Raw genomic sequence first — 12,660 nt, forward strand, 5'->3', positions numbered from 1 at the left:
GCTCTTGGGAGCCTCGGGATTTGGCTTAGAGGACACTGCAGAGCCCTGGGGTGTTGTGGCTGAGGCCCAGCCTGGTGAGCCAGAGGCTGACATTCCAATCCCACTCAGAATACTGTGTGGCCTTGCACGAGCTGACTTCAATGTCTCGGGCCTCAGTGGTCTTGCCCATGAAATGGGAGATAGAGCTTTCCAGGGAAATGCTGAAGCTTCCACCCTCCCCCCAAAGCCTGACCTGGCTTCCGGGAAAACACGGAAATGTGGAGTTGAATCATCTTCCATGTCTTTCCTACTTCTGAGTCCCTCTGGGAGTTGAAGGATGCAGGGGGCTGACGAGCTCCCACTGGGAGCCTGAAGGGTGGGGGCGGGAGGGCTGGAGGCAGTGGGGACCGGAGAGCAGGAGGAAAGGCCTAGAGACAGGCAAGTCCAGGCACCTGAGGCGGGAACAGAGAACCCCATAGTATCGATGCACAGGTGGGCAAAGTGAGCAAAGGGCCTTGAACGATTGGGTGCAGGCCTCCGACCCCAAGCTCTGCACAAGGCCCCTTGGCAAGGCCGTGCCCCCTAGGAAGCCCTTTCTGGAAGCCCAAGGGCTCCAGGGTGAGCACTGGTGACGCCCCTTCATGTATTTCCCTTGGTGCCTGATCCCAACTCCCATAAAATCTCCCCAAAGTGTCACCCAGCCACCCGCGTGGATACCTCTCTGGGACTGAATTGGTTGACGATGGCCGGGTGACAGCCACCCACAGCCCAGGTGGGGGGCGCCTGGAGGGATCCGGGCTCCTGGGGCTCCCTGCTACCTGGGCCCACACTGGCCTTCATTAAAAAGGAGTCTCCCACAGGATCCAAACCACCACCCAGCCACTCCTGCCCCAGCCTCTTCCAGTTCTGCTTTTGGGCCGCGTGCTGAGGCCAGCCCCACAAATAAAAGCCATCCTTTTTTTTTTCCTCTCTCTCTCTCTCTTTTTTTTTTTTTTCTAAAAAGGGAGAGAGGCAGCCACAAGATCTTCTAAGAGGCTGTGACATCACGGCCCAGGTGACTGCTGCCCAGCCAATGGGCCAAGGCCGCGAGCTGGCTTCTTGCATCCTGTGAGCTGAGGTTGGGTTGACACCGTGAAGGCCTGGTCCCTCAACCACAGAACCACAAGGCCAGGCCCTCGGCCGCCTTCGGGGGGCCCTGCGCCGGAGCTGGTTGGCTCCCGGTCCTCCCACCCCTGGCCGCCCTCGCACCCACTGAGCTGAGCTCTGACGGGGGCGAGCCTCATTCATTCATTCCCGCGGTGCTCGGTGCTGGGCTGCCTCGGCTCTCACCGCCCCGCGACTCCTGCCCTGGCTGCCGAAGGCCCCTTCCCGCCATCTAATGATACACTCTGCATACGCTTCTGTTGAAAATTTGTGGCGAGACATTCCTGTGGGACCGGGAATCCAAATTCTTGGGTACAAACAGAAACTTACTTTCCTTGGGGATTTTTTTCCTCTCTCGCTCACACACACACTCTCGCGTTCTTTCCTTTTTTCTTTTTCATAGCAGTAGGTGGGGGTGGGGGGGCAAAAGAGACAAAACGACACACACACAAAAAAACAAAAAGCAACTCCCCCCCCCCACTTTATTTTCAAAAGTAGCTAAGAAAAAATAAAACAACAGCCAACCAAGTTATCCCAACCCAACCCCCAGAAGGGCTGAAACCTCGCCTTCCTCCGAGCGGGGCATGGCATCGAACAGCATCTTCGATTCCTTCCCGACCTACTCGCAGACCTTCATCCGCGGTGAGTAATGAGCGCCCTTTCGGGTGGGGAGCTGGGGCCAGGCCCCGGACCACGACCCTCCACCGCCTGCCCCTGGCTGCCTTCAAGGGCCCAGGGTTGGTTACCTAAATCCGCTGGCTTCTGAAAGCCGGAGGTGGGAACTGGGCTTGGTGGCCTCCGTGGTCTCCTGGAGTGGGACATGTTTGTGAACTTTTATCCTCAGCTGGTGGGAACCGTTCGTGGTGGGGGTCATGGATACCACAAGACCTCAAGACCTCAAACACCAGAGCTCTGAGGGTCGTGAGATGGAGAAGACATGGGGGTGTCTCTGTGACCCCACGAGGCTTCCTGCCTCCCCCGTGGAGCTCTGGGCCCTGCAACCCTAGCCCCTGGCCCTCCTGGGGTGCTCAGACCCTCTACCTGGACTCAGGTAGATACTCAGATTCTCCCATTCCCCAGGGCCCCGGCCGGCTTCTGCCCAGAGCTGCGGAGCAGGCAGGAGGCAAGAGTCTTACATTGGTGGACTCAGAGACCTTCCCAAGGACCTTCCCCTAACTCTGCATTTTCTGAGGAACCCCTGGGACTAAGGAAGCAGAGGGAGAAAGGGGTCCAGGCTTTTGCTGGAATGCATGCAGCTCTGGCTGGCCCTGAGCCTGGATCAGAGTTTGGGGAGCAGGCCTCGGGAAGGTTTGTGGATTTGGTCACGGGGAGAAATCAGTTGTTTCTATATATAGCCGAGAGGGACCCAGAGGTCTAAGTTATGTCCCTCAAAAAGGATTTAGTTCCCAGATTCCCCACTGGGAACCTCTGATTGAGGCTAGAACTCGGGGGGAGACTGTTCCTGCTTCTGTCTGGCCCTTCGAGGTGACGTGCCCGGGCCTCACACAACACCTTGTTGCCTTCCTCCTCACTAGTGGGAGCCCAGAGGGGGCTGTGGCACCTGAGATCGGGGGTCAAGAGACCCTGAGGCCAAGACCAGTGGCTACCCTGCTGGGCAGCCTTAGACAAGTTACTTAAAGTCTCTGTGCCTCAAATGAAGGCCCCTCTGGCTGTGACATTCTGATTGCCTGAGGCTGGGAATGGCCTGTGTGTGAGGACAGGGCCTCGGGGTTGTAGACGGGGACGACTTCTCCTCCGGAATAGAGGGATGGAATGGAAGCCAGAACTCCAGGGCTTGGGGGCTAGGCCCTGCCTTTGCTCTGCTGAGGTGGTTAGCTGAGGTGCAGTAGCCGGTCTGACTGTCCATCTGCCCATCTGCCTGTCCCGCTGTGGACTGACTCCAAGCCAGTCCTTGGGCAGCCAGCTCTGTGCAGGCATATTTGAGTGCTTATTGTTCAAAGGCTTCTGCATGGGCTTGCCTGAGGGCTGGACCCGCTCCCTCCTCCCTGGAGAGGGGCTGAGGCAGGCTGTGTGGCTGCAGTTGGGGGACTGAGTCGGGGAGACGCGGGTTGTGGAGGGCTGCCATCCCCGTGGTGGGGGCACTCCAGTCAAACCTGCTTGTGGCCGGTGACCAGCAACAGCCCTGGGTCTGGGAGCCGAGCGCCGTGGGCTCCTTCCTTCCAGCGGCTCCTATTATAACGCTGCTCCCTTTGTAGTCCTGCGAGCTAATTAAAGGCAGTGCTGTGGCAAGAAAATAGGAGTTTATAAAAACCATTTGCTGGGTCTTTGTAATCTGTACTTCTCCCTCCATGAGCAAGATGGAGAAACATTGAGTTCAAAACAAAGGAAATTTAGGAGCCGGGACTAAAGGGCCACCCACCTAGGGTGGGCTCCTGAGAGATGGTAGAGGTGACCCAGAGGGAGAGGGAGGGGACAGCTGGTGGCTTTGGGCTGGCTGCGTGCACAGAGCTGGGAGGCTGCCGCGCAGAGCGCGCTGATCCCTGCAGGGTGATCTGGTAAGCAAGGCTGGGGGGGGGGGGTGGGGTGGGGTGCTCTGTTTGCCATCTGAAGCTTTCCCTGAAGTTCCATGTCCTGTCCACACCGTCTGGCCCCCTCTGTCTTGCCCAGTTCTATCCCCCCGACTTCCCACTCACTTAGAGGGACCTGCCTCCCAAATTTTGTCTCCAGAGGTTTCCCAATTCTGGCCCCAGAGAGATCCAACCCTGGGGTCCTGCAGCGCTCACTCCATGCTAATCCAAGCTTAACCTGCTGGGAGCCGGGGACCTTTGCAGACTCTCAGGGAGCCTACGGACTCCTCAGAATCGTATTTTTAAATGCATAAAACAAAATACAAAGAACTATTAAAAAAAAAACCCTAAAATCTACAGAAACGCTATCTTTAAACTATCAAAAAAGCCAGTGTGTGACACCGTGACCACGGGCCTCTCAGTGGCGACGGTAAGGGCATGATGCAACGGGGATGGGCATACACCATACTTCAGGAGAACTGTGACAGCCTGAAGGAGACCGAAGGATGTCTGCGATTTCCACAGGTGACAAAGTCACTGTGGAAAAAAGATGCTAAACTTTAGCTAGAGGTCAGTGAAAAGAAAGACGTCATGTGTTTCCTGCCTGAGTCCATGGAGGCCCTGAATTCAGGCCTACGGTCCTAGTTCCTTAGCTGGAAATGGTAGAGCAAGCAGGTCTCAGGACATCACCGCCTCTTGAAAGGTTTTCCAAGCTGGATCCCGGATTCCAGAACTCCTCTCAGTCCTCTGTGATGACGAGGTCTGGGGAGAGCCTGGCGTGTGTGCACGTGTGCCGGCCAGGCTGCTGGGTCCATGGGATCCTCCAGGCAAGAATACTGGCGTGGGTTGCCATTTCCTCCTCCAGGAGATCTTCCCGACCTAGGGATCGAGCCTGGGCCTCCTGTGTCCCCTGCAGTGGTAGGCAGATTCTTTACCACTGAGCCACCTGGGAGGATGGGGAGAGCGTGGAGAGGCATTTGATCCCCATCTGAGTCAGAGGGTGAGGAGGGGACGAGAAGAGGGAGAGGCTTACCCCACAGAGCTGGCAGACTGATGGCAGAATTCCAGGCACTGAGTGGGTAGAGGGGGCTCCTGGGGTGCAATTCTCCGCCTTCTCCCATCTCTTGGGAGATTCTCCCAAGGATCCTCTCCCGAGGATTCTCCCAGGCAGGAGAAGGGGTATGAATCCTCTCTTTGACAAATGGGGAAGCTGAGGCCTAAGAACACATTGCATGACTATGGGCAAGTCCTGCCCAGTCTCTGGGCCTTGGGGTCCCCACCGGACAAACAGGGCTATGGCTTGGGAATGCCTGAGGGCCTGTCCACAGCCCTTGGAGGGCCAGCACCTTCATTCTGGATCTGCCCACGAGGCCCATCTCTGCACCCTCTGGGGTGTCTTCTTGCAGCAGGCCCCCCCTCATAATACCCCCAAAACGCACCCTCCTCAGGACACTCAGGGAGGGTACCCCTCCAGGGAGGGGACTGGAGGAAATGGGTCTAAACTGCCATGTGCAGGAATCGCAGGGAAGCAAAGGTTTTCCCTGACTCAGTAATTCCACATAAGGTCATCAAGGAGGAGATAATGAGATTCAAGCTGGGTTCTGGAATCAGACACTCCAGGCTCAAGTCCTGCCTCTGCCCTTCAGAGCATCATAGCCCAAGGCAAGTTGCTTCACCTCTCTGTACCTGTTTCCCCATCTGTAAAATGGGAGCGATGATTACACCAACCTCATGGGCTCTGGAGAGAATTAAACAAGTAGGGTACCTGGCACAGAGTAAGCGCTTGCTAAACGTCTTCATTTTTCAAATTATCTTGAGCCTGCCCTTGTGCAGGAGCTCAGCTGCAAGGGTGACTAGGTCAGGCTCTCCACCCTTGAAGAAGTCACAGTCTAGTGTAGAAAAAGATGGGTGAACTGAAAATTGTACCGGGGTGGGATAAATGTTATAAGGGACTAAGAACAAGAGGGCTGGGGGATCAGAGAGGGCGACTGGCCAGACAGTTCTCCTGGAGCTGGGCCTTGCAGGCTGAGGAGGTGACCAACGGGGAAAGGATGTCCCAGGCAGGGGGTAAAGTGGGGAAGCAGGAAAGGATGCGATGATGCCAGGAGCCTTCAGGGATGGCTGGGGGGCGCCATGCGGGGTGAGCTGCTGGAAGGGGACCAGGATGGGCCTGTCTGGCTGGGGTTCTCGGAGCAGTGGCGGGCAGTTGACCGACCGACAGCTCTGCCCCTGAAGACAGCTGGAAGGAATGGGAAACGGCCTCTCAGGTGGGAGGCAGGCTTGTGCAGGGGCAGGGGGTGAACAGAACGGCCCTGGGTAGAGTCTGACTCAGAGGTCACCAGACAGCGGGGCAGCTGCTCGGACCAGAGAGGTCACTCACTGTGTCCTTTGCTCAGCTCTAGGCAGTGGGCAAACAACAGGGGACTCTCCCAAGTCCCGGGCACCCCATGATGGTTGGTCACCCCGAGCAGCGTGCCCTTGGAGGCTTCCCCTCCCCCACAGCCCCGGGAGATGAAGGGACTGACCGCCAGCCACCCACACCCACTCCGGCGCTTGCCTGGCGCCACCTCTGCGGAGCCCCTTTGACGGCGGCTCCTGAGGCCGCCCTGCACACGCCCGTCTCCCCAGACCACCCTGCCTGTCCAAAGTACCCCCCAGGCAGGAAGGGCATTCCTGGGAGTCCCCCCACTGGCCACAGGGTTTGGGCAGGCATGAGGCGGCCCCACACAGTGGGACTGTGTGTCCAGGCCTCACCCGTGCCCACGACGGCGGCCGGCGGCCCCCAGCAGCCCTGCTGGTCACATAGAGAGCCCATTGACACCCTGGCCTGGAGGTGGCCGCATCAAAGCTGAGGCCTCCTCGGCTATCCAGGGGGTGGCGGGGGGTGGGGGGAGCTCTCGGGGGAGATGGGGGCCAGGAGTCGGATGCCCCAAGCAACAGGGCCTGACCTTCCAGAAGGCTCTGAGAGCAGGAAGGCAGTGGCACCCCCAACCCACCCTGCCCCATCCTCACCTGGGAGCCAGTCTGGATACCTTCATTGACGGGAAGACTGGAGTCCGGGCTCAGGGTTCAGTGGGGCAGGAGGATGCTGGTCCTCCGGCCGTCTCCTGGGGATGCCTCATCTACAGACCCTTCCTCAAACCCACCAAGCAGGGGGATGCCCCACTGGCAGCTAAGGACCCTCACCCAGTCTTCAAGACTGAGCTCACACATCCCCTCTAGCCAGCAGTATTCCTCAGGACCCTGTGGCCATCAGGGACCCCTGGCCTCCTGGGAGCTTCAGATCCAAGCTGGCCTGGGCCTCAGTCAGTCACTCCTGCCTTGGTGCCCAGTAGCCTGCCTTACCTGCTGGAAGTTAGGGGGACAGGGGGAGGTGGGAAGGAAGGGTTTTACCCCCTCAGTGGATTTGGAGCCCAAGTCTTCCATCCCACCCTCCTTGAAACGGCACGTCCTGGAGGAACACAGCCAGGTTGGGAGCAAGACTGTCCTACCTGGAGACATGGCGAGAAGCAAGAACAGTGAGTGAATTCAGGAGAAACGTTGGAGCTGGCAGGCAGAGCACCTCCCACCTTGGTTTATAGATGGGGAAACTGAGGTCCTGAGAGGCGTGTGGTCTTGCGTGAGGCCGGGACACAGCAGGAACACCGACTTTCCCCAGCCACTTGGGGACCAACCTTACACATAGCTCAGGAGTCAGGCCAGGTTGAAGCCGTTAGGTTAGCTGGGTGACCCAACACGTGACTTCAGCTCTTTGAGTGGGTTTCCTCCTCCGTAAGATAGGGCTAGAGCGGTTGCAAGAGAGAAGGCCACCCTGCCCTGAAGGCCTGCATGGCACTTGGTCTATAGTGAGCGCTCGCTCAGCACGGCCACCTCCTCAAAACTCTTGGCCCTGTGCCCCGCCCCGTTTGCTAACTTGCCACCTGGCGGACATTCCCACGTCTCACCCTCCAGCTCTGTCTCTAACACTGACCCCCTGGTGTTAATGCTGGAGAAGAAAGCGCAGGGAGCCTGTAAGAAGGACCGTCAGGCCCCTTGTCAATGGCTCCAAGAGACGGGGATAGAGAAGAGCCAATATGAAGTGCAGTTAGTCACAAGCCCCGGCGGCCGCTAGGTCCCGCCACTTCCTTGCTATGTGGCCACAGGCAAAGTGTGGCCTCTCTGAACTCAGTTTTCTCATCTGTACAATGGGAAGAACAAACAGTAGCCACCTTAAGGCATGCTGGGTGGGTTAATGAGCTCATGTATATTACATGCTTAATAGAGGTCTTGGCGCAGAGGCAAGACCTCCCCAATTATGGAAATTATGACTATTTAGTGTTCCTGTTTCTCCTGGGCAAGAGTCTGACTCTGAACTGGATGGGGAAGGTGAGAAACCCACCTCTCTTCTCAAGGCCCAGTCTAAAGACCTCCTCTTCTGGGGAGCCTTCCTGGGTTCCCCTCTTCTCCTCTCCAGGCCTCAGGAGTGCCCTGCTCCTGCCCGCACTACCCCCTACCCTCCTCCTGGAAAGGGGGGTGCCCCCGGGAGCAGGTTGGGCTTAGAGGAGGGAGTGGGGGTGGTGAAAGGACCAATGACTGGATGGACCAACACGGACCCTCGGGAGGGTTCCAGCTTCTCCGCTTACTTCCTCTTCACCGTCTGGCTTGTTCTTTGAAACAATGCTTGCTGGTGGGAGTCTGAGCTCTCATGTCCAATCGGCACAGCCGTGTGAAGGTTTAGGTTCCTCTTTGGGGTTTTCATTTGCGTCTGGGAAAAGTGTTTTTGGCAAAAGGTTCAGACTTACGTGTGGGCGGAGAGGGCGGATGCCCATAACTTATGATTTGCTGAGGTGACCGAAGTTAGTCCCCCCTAGAACATCTGACTAAAATTCCACCATGGCCTTTGGCCCCTCTGGGGTGAAGGGTTGCCCACTGGGCTTTTCTAGAATGCAGGGTAATTTCAGGGATCTGCTCACCTTTGTAAAGAAGAGAACAATGGCTGGGTGTAGAGCAAGCGGAAGACATAAGGGAAGGAAAACTTGGGGCGTGCAAATGAACGGGGTGAAAGGAAAGGGGATGGGGAGGAGAAGGGAGGTGCATTTTGGTCATGCCCCTGCCTCAGACTCAACTCGCCCAGGTGCCCTGTGGCTAAAGACAAACACACCACTATGGCCCCAAGAAGTGCCCTCCCCACCGAGGACTTTCCTTCCATCCTCCTTGCCTCCCATGGAGGGAGCCTCCCACCCACAGCTCTGGCCAGCAAGATGGTTGGAGCAAGGAGCCTCATGTCCTAGGTAGCAAGGGTTCATGGCACTGAGCCTGGTTCTCCCCTATAAGCAGCCATGTCCCCTCCCAGAGGGCGGAGGACATCACCCGTGGGAACAAGTCCGCCTTAGAAAAAAGACTGGAAGGAAAACACGAAAATGCTGTAGTTTGTGCTACATGATGCAATGATAGTGAGGAGCGTTTATTTCTAATTCTTTTGATGATTGTAGGTTTTCCAAAATTTTTTAAATTTTTATTTATCTATTTTTGGCCATGCTGGATCTTCGTTGCTGTGAGTAGGCTTTCTCTAGTGGAGGCAAGCAGGAGCTATTCTCTAGTTGTGATATGCAGGCTTCTCATTGCGGTGGCTTCTCTCATTGCAGAGCACGGCTTCTGAGGCAAGTGGGCTTCAGTAGCTGCAGCATGTGGGCTCAGTAGTTGTGGTTCCCGGGCCCTAGGACACAGGATCAATGGTCTTGGCGCACAGGCTTAGTTGCTCTGGGGCATGTGAGATTTTCGTGGATCAGGGATCGAACCCAGGTCTCCTGCATTGGCAGGAGGATTCATTACCACTGAGCCACCAGGGACGCCTGGTTTTCCAAAGTTTCAAATGCTGAACACGTATTGCTTATAAATTTAGAGGGGATAACTTTAGTTTTTCAAAACAAAGAAGAGGAAGGGGCAGCCCCGCCCTGCTAGGAGCAGGTGAACTGGGTCCCCTGTCAGTCGGGGTTGCAGCGTGGGGTTGGTCTGCTCCCGCCCAGCCAAGACCCCACTGGCCGGCCCTGGTCTCTGTTCCTCTCCCCACGCCCCTTGCCTGTCACCTTCCTCCCGGTCTCTCTCCCACCTGGCAGTGGAGCGAGCGTCTGTCCTGGGCCAGGCAGAGCCGTACACATAACAGGTGCTCAGGAAATGCCAGTGGCCTGTACCGTGGCCCCAGTCTGAAGACAGGTTCCCTGAGGAGGGCTGGTTTCCCTGGATTCTCCCATGCCCAGTGCCCAGGACCTGGGTGCAGTGTGGGCCAGGTGGTGCTGTTCAGTAGACATTTGCTGAGTACCATCTGCACTCCAAACACTGCGCTTGGCACTGAGGATTCAGGTGCGGACCAAACAGACAATGTTGCCTGCACTCCTGGAGCCTGGTGATGTATGGAAAGAGTTTTTCTCAAGAAAATGCCCCAATGAGAAAGGCCAGCACCTCTTTGGCTGATGCCTTTCCTATCGATATAGAATCTCAGCCTCCTGGGATTTCTGTAAATCTTCCCATGACCCCACTGAATCCTCATCACAGCTCCGTGCGCTGGGCACCACTACCTTCATTGCAGAGATGAACAAACAGAGGCAGACCAACAAGTGACGGGCTAAAACTAACATTTCATAGAAGACCCTAAGGAAAGGAGACGGGAACCATGTTTGTTAATGACTTGCTATGCCAGGCACTGTGGGAGCTCCCATCTTAGTTAATCAGTTAATCTCTAACCCATGTAGTAGGTGTGATCGAAGTTTTACAGATGAAGAAACTAAGGCCCAGCAAAGGGAAGTAACTAACCCAATGTCATGCAGCTAGTAACCACCAAAGCCCAAATTCACATCAGAATCTGTCTGATATCAAAGCCAACCCAACAAAAGTCTCCTTTCTACCTGGCAGACATCTCTTCTTTAAGGTCTCAGCTTACCACCTCCATGGAGGCCTCCCTCATTCCTCCAGGCAAGGTGATCCATATTCTCTTCTGTGCTACTAGAGTACCTTCAGGCCCTTCTCACATACTTCCAGGCTTCCCAGAAAGGATAGGATCCGGGATAGCCAGATCTTGGAGGGAGGATCATTGATGTTCCAGGCAGAATAAATGGCATCAGCAAAGGTATGGCAGCAGGACCTTGCAGAGACACTTGCTAAGAGACGAGAGGGCCTGGGGAGTCCTGCAGCAATGTGGAGGGAGAAGATGCTAGCAGGAAGGTAAGCCAAGCCTAGAGCTGGGCATGGCCTTCAAGGCAGTGGGGTCCAGGCAGGATCCGAGCGAAGCGGTGATGTGGGGCACAGCATCCCGTGATGCACCGGGCTGCTGTCTCTGAAATAGGCCAGTGCAGACGTGCGCCTTGAGCTCCTGTGTGTGAGTAGAGACCACAGGGGCCCTCCTGCACCCGCTTGCAAGTCCTATTTTTATCACTCTCTAGACACACATCTTAGTAACTAAAGCAAACTTGTTCTCAGGCACGTAGAGTGCACCATGGATGGGCTCGTCTGTGGTCTGACGAGGACAAGCCGATGGTTCAGAGCAGCCAAAACGAGACCCATTCCGGGGAGAATCCCGGGACCGGTGCCCATGGAACAACTTGCAGGGCACAGTGCAAAAGGAGAATGCAGGGCCCCTTGTTCGAAAACCATTAAGAATTTAAGGATGGCAAGATACCGAGCATGAAACCAAGAGTGGGGCTCTTCTTCTTTTTAAAAAATATTTATTTATTTATTTTTGGCTGCACTGGGTCTCAGATGTGGTGTGCAAGCTCGGTGGTTGCGGGCACAACTAGCTTAGTTGCCCCGAGGCATGTGGGGTCTTAGTTCCTCGACCAGGGATCGAACCCGAGTCCCCTGCACTGGAAGGCAGATTCTTAGCCACTGGACCACCCAGCAGGAAGTCCCAGTGGGGGCTCTTCTAAACAAGGGACACTGTGTGACTGCTTGGCCTGCATGTCCGTGAAGCCGACCTCCCTAGAACAGGAGGGACCTGCCCTGAGCAGGAGGGACCCTGGGCTGAAAATGAACCTCTGTCTGCTTTTCCTTCTTGTGCTTCATTCCTTTGACTTGTACAGGCTTCCATTCTTCATGTGTCCACAATTTTAAAAATAATAATAAACTAAGTCTTATGTAAGCACATCCCTTGAAGCTTTTAGAACCAGGAAGAACTTTAGGGAAAACATGAATTCACCAAATGCCCACCCCTCCTGCATTTTAGGTTGTAGATCACCTGAAGGACTTAGGAAATGTAAAAATAAACTCTGTAATCTCAACACCCAGAGAAAACCGCTATCATTCAGTGTATTTCGGTCTAGACTCGTTTCCCCTGTGTCTGTTTTTTGCCTCTAGAGCGTTGTTCCCTTTAAGGGTAAGGCTATACAGAGACTATGACATATTCAAGAACTTCACCAAATATATTGATAATCAGTATGATATATGTTGGGATATGTCTTGCAAGAGTCTAGAGTGACGCTATTCCATAGAACTTTCTGCGAAGATGAAAACGTTCTGTCTCTACAGGCTGACGCTGTAGCCACTCACTGTGTGTGAATACTGAATGCTTGAAATGGGCTGGCCCAGGTCCACAATGAGTCTGAATAAAGGACTGAATTTTTAATATTATTTTACCTTAACTATTTTTATTTAAATAGCACATGTTGGACCATCTAGATCTAGAAGAACATATGTGCCCAACTGTCAACCCACATTATCTCTTGAGGTGAGGTTATGAAGTTTTTCATTTTCCAACTCAAAATGTTTGAAAAATTTTATACTCAACCATCACGAACTGCTTTCTGTAAGCAGAAGAAAGCTGCTGAAGATTTAAGTTTGTAATGTATTCAGTGCTATGGCAGGGAGGCTTTAGATTTTTAAAAGCATATCACCAGGGAAGATCGATCCTGGAAGAATGAGATCTATTTTTATTTTTCCTATCAATGTGCAAGAGAAAGAATGTGGGGTTTAGAATCAGAAGCTGTGGGTTTGCCTCCTGTATCTGCCACTTACTGGCTGTGTGGCCATTTAACCTCCGTGA

The 12,660-nt window shown here is 54.9% G+C and overlaps 1 protein-coding gene across 2 annotated transcripts in view; it reads left to right on the top strand.

Moving 5' to 3' along the window:
* Positions 1-1,110: 1,110 nt before the first annotated feature.
* Positions 1,111-12,660, top strand: part of RUNX3 (RUNX family transcription factor 3) — a 67,502-nt gene continuing 55,952 nt past the window's right edge. The window contains exons 1-2 of one of the 2 annotated variants that reach the window (XM_069575020.1): positions 1,111-1,434; positions 1,673-1,764. In XM_069575020.1, the coding sequence (XP_069431121.1) occupies positions 1,358-1,434; positions 1,673-1,764 (169 nt within the window). In that variant the 5' untranslated portion in view covers positions 1,111-1,357. Of the gene's footprint in view, positions 1,435-1,618; positions 1,765-12,660 lie in introns of those variants that run through there. The other variant, XM_069575019.1, reaches the window with a different exon arrangement.

The sequence above is a fragment of the Ovis canadensis genome, chromosome 2 (assembly GCF_042477335.2).
Source record: "Ovis canadensis isolate MfBH-ARS-UI-01 breed Bighorn chromosome 2, ARS-UI_OviCan_v2, whole genome shotgun sequence".
NCBI classification, from domain to species: domain Eukaryota; kingdom Metazoa; phylum Chordata; class Mammalia; order Artiodactyla; family Bovidae; genus Ovis; species Ovis canadensis.